This window comes from Myxocyprinus asiaticus, chromosome 40 (assembly GCF_019703515.2).
Source record: "Myxocyprinus asiaticus isolate MX2 ecotype Aquarium Trade chromosome 40, UBuf_Myxa_2, whole genome shotgun sequence".
Lineage (NCBI taxonomy): Eukaryota > Metazoa > Chordata > Actinopteri > Cypriniformes > Catostomidae > Myxocyprinus > Myxocyprinus asiaticus.
This window is the reverse complement of record NC_059383.1, coordinates 11,710,862-11,723,662: the sequence shown is the minus strand read 5'-3', so window position 1 is coordinate 11,723,662 and position 12,801 is coordinate 11,710,862. Positions and strand designations below refer to the sequence as shown.

General features: G+C 38.0%; 1 protein-coding gene across 1 annotated transcript in view; it reads left to right on the top strand.

Moving 5' to 3' along the window:
* The first annotated feature begins 428 nt into the window (after positions 1-428).
* LOC127431053 (dachshund homolog 2-like) overlaps positions 429-12,801 on the top strand; it is a 228,797-nt gene continuing 216,424 nt past the window's right edge. Inside the window, exon 1 of the mRNA XM_051681278.1 lies at positions 429-1,052. Coding sequence (XP_051537238.1) covers positions 562-1,052 — 491 coding nt within the window. The 5' untranslated portion in view covers positions 429-561. The remainder of the gene's footprint in view (positions 1,053-12,801) is intronic.

Below are 12,801 nucleotides of genomic sequence, written 5' to 3'. Positions count from 1 at the left end.
CACATGAAATGGAATATTATTTTACAGTAACAAACATTACATGATGCTTAACATATCAGTAGTTCATACTATTTTAAATAATAATTTATTAAAATATATGAATCACAGTTTAGCAACATAAAGTCAATGCCTTATGAAAGTCATTAATAGTGCTACCAAAATGATAAAGGTGCTAACTGAAAGCGAAAGAAACGAATAAAATAAGCCTATGTACATCTAATGTGAACAACAATTTGAGAAGTTCAATAGATGCTGATAACACGTGTCCCCGCCCATTACTTTCACATAGCCAATTGGATTTAAAGGCGTGTGCTTTCCCTCTCCTTATTGGCTGAGGGAGCTGTCACTCAAGCCTGGAGTGGGCTGGCTAATTGAATGCTAGAGTGCGATACTCCTCTATTCATCTCACTCACTCGCGAGGAAGGTAGTTGCACATTACAGATTATCAGCACTCGCTACCGGAGACGCATGAGAGACACCAGTGCGAGGAACCAGCAAAGGTGTGCTTGAGAGAGCGAAAGCGACTCAAAGGTGTGGAAAGGAGGAAACTTCACAAAAACTATGGCCGTATCAGCAACTCCTCCGGTGCTTTCACCGACCTCCACTCCCGGAGGCTCGAGCAGCCTGTTCCGTCCTGACTCGCTGTACTCCAGCCCGGCCGAGTCCCCGCGACTGACCAGCAGCATGATCAACTCTTTCATCACCGGCACCGGCGGCGGCATCAGCGCTAACGGGAACGGCCCCGGCGGTGTGAACAATAACGAGTGTAAGATGGTAGAGGTGCACGGGGTGAAAGTGGCCTCGTTCACCGTGGACGGTCAGGAGCTCATCTGCCTCCCGCAGGTGTTTGACCTGTTCTTGAAGCACCTGGTCGGCGGGCTGCACACCGTCTACACCAAGCTGAAGCGGCTGGATATATGTCCGGTGGTGTGCACGGTGGAGCAGGTGCGGATCCTGCGGGGACTCGGGGCCATTCAGCCGGGCGTGAACCGGTGCAAACTCATCACCAGAAAAGACTTCGAGGCGCTTTATAACGACTGCACCAATGCCAGGCAAGGGTTATACCACATAGATACTCACATATTTCACACCATGCATTTACACTCGGTTGTGGAGACTGATGTTCTTCCTAAGTTGAATCCAACTAAACTTTGGTGTTGCACTTTAGAATAACTGTCGTTAATAAGTCATTAACAAGTATATGTCATAAACATTCTTGACAGATTTGCACATTCCAAAACGAATGCATATGATTTATATGAATTAATTGTTCATGTCATTTATTTTTGAGTGTACTTGAACTAATCAAGCAAATATTTTACAACACTGTTCCATTTGTTAACATTAATTAACAATATTAGTTAACATGAACTTACAATGAGCAATACTGCTCAATAATGAGCAAATATTTATTCATCTTAGTAAGTGGTAATTTCCACATAATACATTTTCAAAAGTTGTATTTCTTAACATTAGTTAATGCACTATGAACTAACATGAACTAACAGTGAACAATTGTATTTTTATTAACTAACTTTAACAAGATTATTATTATAATGCTGTAAAATATATATATTGTTCGTTGTTTATTCATGATAACTAATGCATTAACTAATGTTAACAAATGGAACCTTATTGTAAAGTGTTACCAAAGCATTACTGACTGCTGTATTAGCTAACCATTTAAGCATTATACAAAGTAATAATATATGTTATGGATTTATTAAAGAGAGTTATTAAAAGTGGCACTAAAAAGATTTACTTTTCTATAATGAAAAACATTCTGATATAAGATCCTTTCCATTAAAATGTTTCTGCTAAACCACCTGCAGTTTTAACCTTTTATCCATTGAACACCAATAGCAGCCTTAATTGTCCTGAGCAAAAGTAACAATAGTACAGTGATATTAATAAAACTTAATAAGTGACAGGTCTCTCAAGGGTAAAGCAATAATCTTTCTCATATAATCTCTTTTACCCGCTGATCACTAGATGAAGTTTATTTTATAATTCCAGCAAACTAAAAAGATACATTTAAACATTTATAGTAATTCAACAGCCAGACTTTTTACTTACCATACTTAAGAAAGTGACTTTAAAATCTTTCAGATTAATGGCACATTTAACTTCCTAAAAATCTGTATTTACACTGCATTGAAACTTTAAAATAATTGGATTAAAATGGATTTTTAACAGCCATAACCAAAACATCTGCACTGATCACAACCTTAATAGGCAAAAACTTCACCACGCATTACTTTATATCTTCTTTTAAGTACCCTATATGTTCAAACTTTTTGTTTAGTTAGTCTTTATCAGAACATTTTGTTATGTGAACCAACTAATTACACTTTATTGATTACTTTACACTAAATATGTATTGTTTTAAGCTTGAGACCTTTGAATTTATTTATTTATTTATTTATTTTTCATTTTAGTATTAATGCAAAATTGCAGGTCCCAATACAGTGACAGTACTTTGGACTTGGGGTCACATTTTGGTCAGATTTCAGTTGCACTTTGCATTTTTCTTCTATCTGCACCAGTGATTTAGGCTTACATGAATAAACATCAATATCATTTAATGCGCTTTTAACTAGTGCCATATCCTGGATCAAATCTCTTCTGAGTTTTGGAATTCTTGTTTAAAACACTATTTGTCTGGATGATGTCCAATGCCTCATTTGGTGTTGGGCCATGTTGCTTAAATCAGTGAATCACCTCTCCTGGATCTGTGGCTCTGTTTGGTGAGGAGATGTTATTCTTAGCTTGTTATCATGACAGATGCATTAGTGTTCTCAGGCTCCTCCAGCAATGTCAGCTTGTGTGTGTGTGTGTGTGTGTGTGGCTGGTGTGGTGGAAAGGGAGCAGTGCACCTTTTTAAAGACCCTTATCATCCACATAAACAAATTCTAATTATGTGTTATTAATTAAAAGTGGAGTATGTTTGTGCTGAAATGACAGTCACAATATAGGCTACAAATTATTTGTTCAGAAATCCACAGCAGCCTACGCATTTTATGTAATTATTAATTGCGAATGACATTTAGCTGATTCTGTAAGTGTTAATAATGATAGGCCCACTAGCCTATTAATAATAATAATAATAATAATAATAATAATAATAATAATAATTTAGATACAGTATGAGAGCTATTGGAAATATAAGCCTATTTTATGGTAAAGTTTCTGCTTAAAAATTTACAAGATAGGTTAAGCTTAATTTTTATTTACCGGTAAGAGGTCGGGCATTAAAAAAAGCAGCCAAGTTGATTCAGAAACGTGGTCTCAAAGTACACTTTTGCGCGCCAGCAAGACGCAAAGGGTGAATGTGCGCGCGGGTACGCGTGGAGAGGCGTGCATATGTGTAGAAGGGAGAGAGAGAGAGAGAGAGGGAGAGAGAGCGCATATCCAGATGGCCATTCTGGGCAAGGTTCGGTAATTAACCTTTTAACATCCCCAGCACAACCTCCAGAAGAATCCCCCGCCACTTTATTGGGTTTCGCGCAGTTCCGAATCAATCTGCCGTGCGCATCTAATTAGAAGAGAAAGAGAGAGCAGAGAGAGAGAGAGAGAGAGAGAGAGAGAGAGAGAGAGAGAGAGAGAGAGAGGGAGGCAGAGAGAGAGAGAGGCAGTTTTACAACATTATTTTGTTTAATTTGAGTCCAGGCAAATGGACAATAAGAGAGTGAGGTGCGGAACGCTGCGCTTTTCACTCCTCAGTCAGATTGCAGCATACGGTCGGATAATGAAATTGCACGAGCAATGGGCCCCCCTGAAATTGAATTTGCTCCTCGGCATCGTTGCTTTACAGTTCACCTTCCCAAAGCATCGCCTTTATAGTCAGATTTAAACATCATCCACCGTCCTACTACCAGATGGCTGAAACTAATGTGCGCGCTGGCCCCTCGCCTCCTCCTCCCTCCTCCACCCCCCCCCCCCAGCCCGCCCCCTCTCCTCCCCTCCCCTCCCCTCCTCCTCCTCCTCCTCCTCCTTCAGCACAGTCTCATTGGCAAAAGGACTAAGCTGGGAACATTTTTTGTTTTTTTGCATCAGTTTGCACGGGACGGTCACGGCGACGCAAGTGCCTTAAGACATTAAAGGCTGTCTCAAAACCTAGTGAGCTGCTTTCTTTCTTTAAAATAATACAAATAAAATCTCGCAACTCTCATAAACGGCAAGACTCGGCTTAGCGACCAAAAACGTCGATCTGACGCGTTTTGGTGACAGTTGTTTTCTATGTAAACATGCGCTAAGCAGACAGCTTTGACCGTCGCGCCGCGTCACGCACAGGAGCTCCGCGTCTTTTAGACGCCATGACAGGTTAAAAAGAACTTTATCTGTTTGGCGCTGCGTCTAGATTTTTTTTGGCACAAGGACGCGTTTGGTGTGAACAACAATTAGACAAAAAAATAAATAAAATAAAATAAATAAATAATAATAAATAAAAAAAAAGAAGAAGAAAAAAAGAGGCGACGCAAGGACGCGTCCTGCATTTTTAGGCATCATAGGCGCGTTCCGATAGGCTGCAAAGTGCTGCCCAGGTTAGACAGCTCACTAGGTTTTGAAACACAGCCTAAAAAAATGTTCGGCCACGCAGAAACGCACAGAAAAGCTCCATATCAGCAAACAAACTCGCCACTTACGGCCCGCTTTTATGATTTCTCAGCTCGCAATTGATCTCCGGGATTTTAATGCATTAATTATTTATTAAAAAGAATTTGCAAGCTAAACATAACGCTAAACTAGTTTGCACTTGGGGACTGCACTTAGGAAATTGAATGGGAATTACATTAGAGATGAACATCTGTGCTTGTTCTCCTGCCTCTTCGCAAAGGTGGATCGGATTAGTTAAACTGTTTTTTTTTTTTTTTTTTTTTTTTTTTCACCAAGTGCAAGTACACACACAAAAATAGAAAAGGTGCAGAAAGCTCTTGTCCACTAATATATATCGCAGAGTTAATTCATGCGAATAACATCATCAAAGAGAACGTCCCTGCGTGCATTAATGCCAGTCGCCCTTTAGCAGGAGTTGCAGGAATTGTCAACTTAAATCATAAAACGCATTACTTGTTCGAAAGCCTGTCATATTTTTTTTCGTCTCTTGAAGCGATTTGCTTTTTTTAGTCATTAATTTAAAACGTGTCTAATTCCCATCGTTGCCCCAGGCGCGAGCTACTATCACACTGTGCCTCAAAGTACTGCGTTTGAAAGATTCCCTAAAATGCACAATTTGACACCTTTATAAAGAAGGATGTTCCGTATTAATTTGAATTAGAGTCTAACCACTTGTGATTGATTTTTGTCTGGTTTTAAAAAAGAAAGGCAAGTTTGAACATTACATATGTAAACTTTCAAACGTAAACATATTGATAAACATAAAATACGCAGACAGCCGCATATTTCTAATTAATTACGCCTTTACATTTCCTGCCAGGAGTGCGCGCACCATTGCGTGACCGCGCGTCTCCAAAGTCTCTCCGTTCGCGCGCCCGGTCCATAAGGACAGCAGCTAAGCGCCCGTGACTTCGCCCGAGGCCTCTGACGCTGCCCGAGACACCCCGCTGTCTCATCACATCTCCTCAGATTGTCACTCTTCCTTCAGCGCACCTTAATGTCAGCCATTAATTATACATTTTCCTTTTTTTCTGGGTTATCTTTTTTTTTGTTGTTGTTGCAGATTTTCTCTTCCCTTTACCCTTTCTGTACAGTAAATTATGAATTAAGATAACCTGATGTATCTAGAGCAGCTTCAGTGCCAGGTTGTACCTGAGAACAAATTGAGATGAGATGGCCTATTAGGTCTGTTTGTCTGGCTATTATATTTTTTAAACAGTGGCCCTAAAAGTATTTGGACACTTATGCCACACTTCAAAATGCATGAATACTCTGAGCCATTTTTGCAATGACATTTAACTAAGTGGTCCCACGGTGATTTATTGTTGATGTAAAAATCAGTTCCCTCAAATTAACACAGGTGTCCTAGCAGAGCAACCACTGGTGAAGTAGTTCATCACATGTTCCACTAACAATGGCAACCTGAAAGTGTCAAATTTTCCGTCATTTTGAACCGTATATCTTATGTTTTATAATTTAAAACCCAACATTGCTTGCAACAAGTATTTTTGCCATCTTTTTTTATAATAAATGCCTCTTGGTTTGATATTTTATTATCTAATGCAATGACATTTAAGTGTGGCTTAAAGGAATAGTTCACCCAAAAATGAAAATTCTCTCATCATTTACTCACCCTCATGCCATCCCAGACGTGCATGACTTTCTTTCTTCTGCAGAACATAAACAAAGATTTTTAGAAGAATATTTCAGCTCTGTAGGTACATACAATGCAAGTGAATGGTGGCCAGAACTTTGAAACTTTAAAAATCACATAAAGGCAGCATAAAAGCAATGCATAAGACTCCAGTGGTTTAATCCATGTCTTCAGAAGCCATATGCTAAGTGTGGGTGAGAAACAGATCAATATTTAAGTCCTTTTTTTACTATTAATATTCACTTTCACTTCCATAGTCGTCTACTTTTATTTTTTGGCGATTCACATTCTTCATGCATAACGCCACTAACTAGTCAGGGCCTGGTCAAAGGTGGAGATTTATAGTAAAAAATGACTTTTTTATCTATTTATCACCCACACCTATCATATTGCTGCTGAAGACATGGATTTAACCACTGCAGTCTATAGATTACTTTTATGCTGCCTTTATGTGCTTTGTGGAGCTTCAAAGTTCTGGTCACCATTCACTTGCATTGTATGGACCTACAGAGATGAAATATTCTTCAAAAAATCTTCATCTGTGTTCTGCAGAAGAAAGTCATACACATCTGGAATGGCATGAGTGTGAGTAAATGATGAGAGAATTTTCATTTATGGGTGAACTAATCCTTTAAGTGTCCATATAATTTTTTGGGGGCCACGACAGATAGGTAGATAGATAGATAGATAACTGGGACCTTCCAGTGTCAGATGTTTTGTTCTTCATAGTAAATAAACACGGTACTCAAATTTTACAATTGCAAGTGGGCAGCTGGTCTTATTGAGCCTTCGTTCTCTCGGCAAGTGCTTAACTGCTGACAGGCTCTTAAAAAACAACTTGTGGCCATGTGAGTTCTCATTAATATTGGCGGGTGCCTGTTCCAAGCCACAGCGCTTTAATAACTAGTCCCATGCGTAACCAATGAATTAGAGGCAAAGCAAAGACACATGTGGTCAATTAGTGATGGAAATGTGCTACTTGAATCCTTACGTGGGGAAATCACGAAACCAAATTTTGTAGGCTGATATGTGAATATGCACAAAAATTTAATTAGATATTAACACTCAGACTTGTTATATGATATTTGAGGATCATTTAAAAGTTGCAATTATGAAGTTAACTCTTAAAGGGACATGTCAGGCAGAATGACATACTGCCTATCATCTCCTTATGTATTCCACAGAAAGTCATACAGGTTTGGAACAACATGACGATGACAGAAATGTCAATTTTGGGTGAACCATCCCTTTAACACTCAGACTCATCAAACCATTTGTGTGGACCATTTGGAAGCTGCAATTATGAAGTTAGCTCTTAAAATATACAGTCTCGACGGGGATGAGAAATAGCAGGTGTTCGGTGATGAGCAGCTATGTGGCAGAGAGAATCAGAGAGAAATGAGAGATACATATAAGAGGTTAAAACAGACAGATGGAAATGGCCTGTCAAGAATCTCACAAGAGGAAAAATGACACACTCGGCTCACCATCTACAGACCTGCAGAGGAAAAAAAGAGAGAGCAAGTGTCATTTTGACTTTGGGAAAGTCTCCTCCTGAGCTTAATGACACATCTGCAGCAGGGCTATATTTATTACAGTCATGTAGAATAAAATTGATTGTCTCCTAAAATTAATTTTTGCTTTGCCTCTAGCAGTGCTTTAATGGAGGTCACTAGGCCCCATGCAAGAGTATTGTTTAATCACATTAGTATCACAGCCCCCAGGACAGCCGAGATAACTGTACAAACGAACATGGAAATATGTATCTCTAACTCTTATGATTGAATTATGCAAATGACTTATCTCCTTCCAAGCACTAATCATCTAATTAGGACTGATGTTTTAAATGCTTGTTTTTGGATAGGGATTCGGGGAGAAGCAGGAAGCAGAAAATTGAAAGTGACACTAAAATTTGCAAAGTAGTTTTTACCGGAAGAGCTGGTGTTTGCACTCCCCTCCGCCCCTCTATTGTCTGTTGTCGCAGAGTTGGCGGCGAGGAGACGATTAGAGCAGATTCCTTAAGTATTTTAAAGGCCTTGAAACTTTAGCCCCATCTAATCCATTTTCAAGAGTTCATAATATTTTCCGCCACTTTAATAGTTTGGTTTGACATTAAGCATCAGCTCACTCGGGTGGCGGGAGCCACGCTGCGCTAGGGGGAACTGAAGCTGGTCGAGGATGCGATAACTAGCATCCCAAGCATGCGATTAATATTTTATGACATTTTCCACTGCATGCCCTGTTCCTGCGAGCTAGCAGCTGTTGGTCCGTTTGCGCCAGAACGAAGAGGTTGCGGTAATGATAGTCGAGCTCAAGTGAACGTTTGATGCACTTGAAAGATGTGGAGATCTGAGGAAAAGGCAAAGTCGTGTTTTTTCCTTGTCAGAAGAGCGTTTGCTATTGCCTTCCACATCTGGAGGCAATAATTCGCTGCTTTACCCCCCTCAATCTAGTTTGGGCAGATGGGTTCACCTGAAGAACAAGGTGCTGCCCCACTTTTTGTTGGCCATATAAGATACCTCATGTGTTTTTTGCCAGGAAAACAGAGCTCAATATCAGAATGACCCTAGTTTTGTTTGTTTTACACTAATCAGGGCTTGAAATGAGTAGTAGCCTTCAGACACATGAGATCACTTTAGTAAATAAGGCAAATTAAAAACAGGGAAAATTGATTGAAATTGTGTGCTTTAATATACTTTTTTTTTTTTTGTCTCAAGTTGCTTTTGTTCTGAAGGAGCGCAAATTCACTAATGAAGTCGTCCATGACAGATTCTACAGACATTTTTCTAATTAATTTTCTGTGTACTGTAGATTTTCAGGGAATTCTGCAGAATGCATTGAAATGTATCAGATATAGTTGAAACTTTTCTCAGCACTTATAGCATTTTTTTCACATTGCACATACAACAAAAAAGAAATGTACACAAACAATATTACAAAAAATACAGTAAGAAAAAAGAAAACCCAACAACAAATGACACTTACAAATAATGCAAAAAAAAAAAAAAAAAAAAAAAAATATATATATATATATATATATATATATATATATTCTATTAAAGAATTTATATAATCCTTAGACCACCATGCAGCTCTTCTTTCTTCCAAAATAAAAATAAGTAAATAAAATAAAAATAAATAAAATACACTTTAAGCTATAGCATAAACGCACAACAGTTACATATATACAGTAATATTCACTAAGTCATATTATACTAACTATATATATATATATATATATATATATATATATATATATATATATATATGTATAATTAATATAATTAATATAATTAATCAATTAATCTTAAAAAAGCTCACAAATTTTGTCCATTTTCACAAAAACATGTCGTTTCTGTTCTCTCTAACATGTAATAGTACTTCAAATACATTTTAAATGCAGATAGATTTAAACCTTTAGTACTATCAATAGTTTAGAATATAGTTTTGTTTTTCAATACATAGCATTTCATTTGTAGCTGAAAGCACAAAATGAGCCCAAATATGTAAGAAACAAACACAAAGTGCTGGGGAATGTGCGGAACTTAGTGAATGACACGCATCCGCGTTCACATGGGACTGCTCTCTGATTTTGACGTTAAAAAGTAAAGTCATTCGCACAACAAGCCGATATGAACGGCAGTAAATGTGTTTACATGTTACGCAAAATCGGGGTAATGGGCGGAAATGTAAGTATGTTGATCGGTTTTTGCTTAAACTGGTTATGACCTTATGATGTTGTGGGCTTTTTAGGAATAATCAATGTAAGGTCGTGCATAGAAAAACACTTAATGTCGACAATGGTCTTCAACAATCTTATTAACGATAGCATACCACTCCATTGGTGCATTCAAACACCAGCAGGAAACAGTTGTCAGTCCTATTTGAAGTGCTAAATATGGTTCTATTCATACGCAGTTGTTTAGCTATGAAAGAGATTGGCAACCACATTCTCTAGCGAAGTGACTCTCAGGACTCGCAACTGGATTTTCAGAGCGAGTTTGTTTGATATGCGTTGACAGACTGAAGGTACATTGATGTCATGTTGCATTAACCTAGAAACATCTGTTTGCTCTGGAATATTAAAAGAAGTAAAGATGAAAGGATGCAAGGTGGAATGCAATGGGAAGATACTGTGGAGGTGAGTGTTTGAGTGTATGTGAGCCTCTCTGTGTCTGGGATAAATCAGGAAAAGCCTTGGGTATGTGATGACATCATGGCCAGTTCTGGTGCTCTGTCTGCCCTGGGCAGCCTAGCTCCGATTACCCCCACACACCCTCCTATATACCCTCATCCTGAAGCCTGCATCAAAGCAGAAAAAGTCAGTATAACTTTTTAAATGTGTCACAGACTGGGCTGTAGCAAGGAATTCTCGGACCCCTGACTGTATATTGCTCTGGGCCACTTTCATGTGAAAATAATTTGTTGTGGGCCCCCCTGGACCTGTAGGCCCCTAGAAACCTTACCACCTTTCATGCCATTAGCTACGGCAATGGTCACATATATGATCCACCCAGGAAATCTGAGCGCTACTCTCTTCATATTATATTAGTAGAAATCTACAGGAAGTACATTTATTCTAGACAGATTTGTCAGATTTGTTGTGATGTGAGTGTTATGAGTGATAAGGCTGTACTGTACGCAGTGTGTTTTTAATTTTAGGAATGTATGAATATATTTGTGACTTATTTTTATAGTTAATGTGGTGATGTGGGACCGCCTAACCCTCGTGAACTGTTTGCCTTGTCTCTCTCTCATACTGGTTTTTTTTTATTTTTATCTTCTGACCGTTTACTTGAATCATTGTGTTGGGATCAATTGGTAATCTCTATACAGTAGCTTACTGCATCGGTGCAGTTGCATATGCGGCACTTCGTTGTACAAGACTTTACGTCTGTTGTCAAAAGAAAATAATCTGTAAATTTACAATATAAACTTCTTCAATATTACATTTTTATGTTTATGCACACATTGCAAGTAAAGCAACAAGCCAAAAGAGGGATGCCGTGTGTTACAACCATTTTACCACTGCAAAGCTTTTATTAAACTGCAGCAACAGGAATATACAAAATGACATCAATGTTGTATAAAAATAATAGGGCTGAGTATCTATACAGATTTCCTGATTAGATTCCGATTCGCAAGCTCGTGATTTGATCAGATTTCGATTTCGATTCAATTCGATTATGTTTGCGGAATATTATAGTTATAATGTTCATGTAGCTTACATATAAAAAGCAATTTGATAATTCTCAACACCAATTTCGACACCAAAACAAAATACTAACTAATTTGAGTAAACATTGTTTCAAGTTCTCAAGTAATGATTCAAGACAAGTAAACAGTCAGTAATAAAATAATAACAAAGAATCAAATTACAAGCAATAGAACAAATAAAAATAACAGAACAAAGAAATTTTTTTTAAAAAAAAACAGTGCTTGAAATTTTAACAGCAGTATCAAGTATTCATGTAAACATTCAAAAAAAGAAATGAAATGTAACAAAAACAATATATTACACAGGCTGCGTTTACACTTCAAGTTCGGTATTTGGATACAAATCTGCTTTTTTGTTCCTTTATGTTTATTTTAGACATAAATGACCATGTTTACATGAATTCCTAACACGGACCAGCATTTTTGAGATATTTAAAAAATGTCATTTATAAATTAAGCACGTAATCCGCGTCACTGCCGCTCCGCGAGGGCTCTCAGAGCACACGCGCTCATAAACGCACAGAAGGAAGCCGACTGTCAGTCAGTCAAACAACGCGCGGGTACCGAAATGAGAATAAATAAAAAGTGATACGTAAGATTCTCTTTTGTGTAGTTTCTCCTGGCATAGAGTGAAAGATCAATCTTGTCATTTTAAGAATTGATTTCAGGACCATTCAAATGAAAACAGTGATTATTCAGAAAACCGATTCCCCCCCCCAGCCCTAATAAATTCTAAAAATGATTAGTAAAAGTAATTGAAATGCACAATTATTCTACCAAGTAATATAGTCAGCCTAACTGTTGGCTGTTTAGTTTAACAAACAACGTTGCAACTTTACACATAACAGCAGAATTCAACGGATGCTGAACGTTGATTTGAATTGAGAGTTGGCGACTCTGATTTATAATGACATTTGAACTCCAAAACAGAGTAATTCAGATGGGAAACCTTTGTCAAATTTTTCAGAAACTATTCAAACTGCTTTGAGTTGCATTGCATTTAATTTGCCTCTTAGTTTTAAAAATATTCAAATGGTCCTAAATGTGAATCATGGACATGCTCAATAACAGTTTCATTTATGTGTTTTCCATTCTCATTTTTTTAGATAGTTCCCGTTAATAGCTGCCCCAGGCCTGATTGGAAACATGCTAAGCATGTATACGGGACTGTAAATTGGAACCACACTATGAAGCAGGTTATGGGGTTGTTTATTCACCATTATGATGTCTGTGTCTCAAAAATGCCTCACGGAGACGCATCATTGGATAGGCCTGCATCCAATCAGTGAAATAGTTAAAGGCCGCTCCCACGG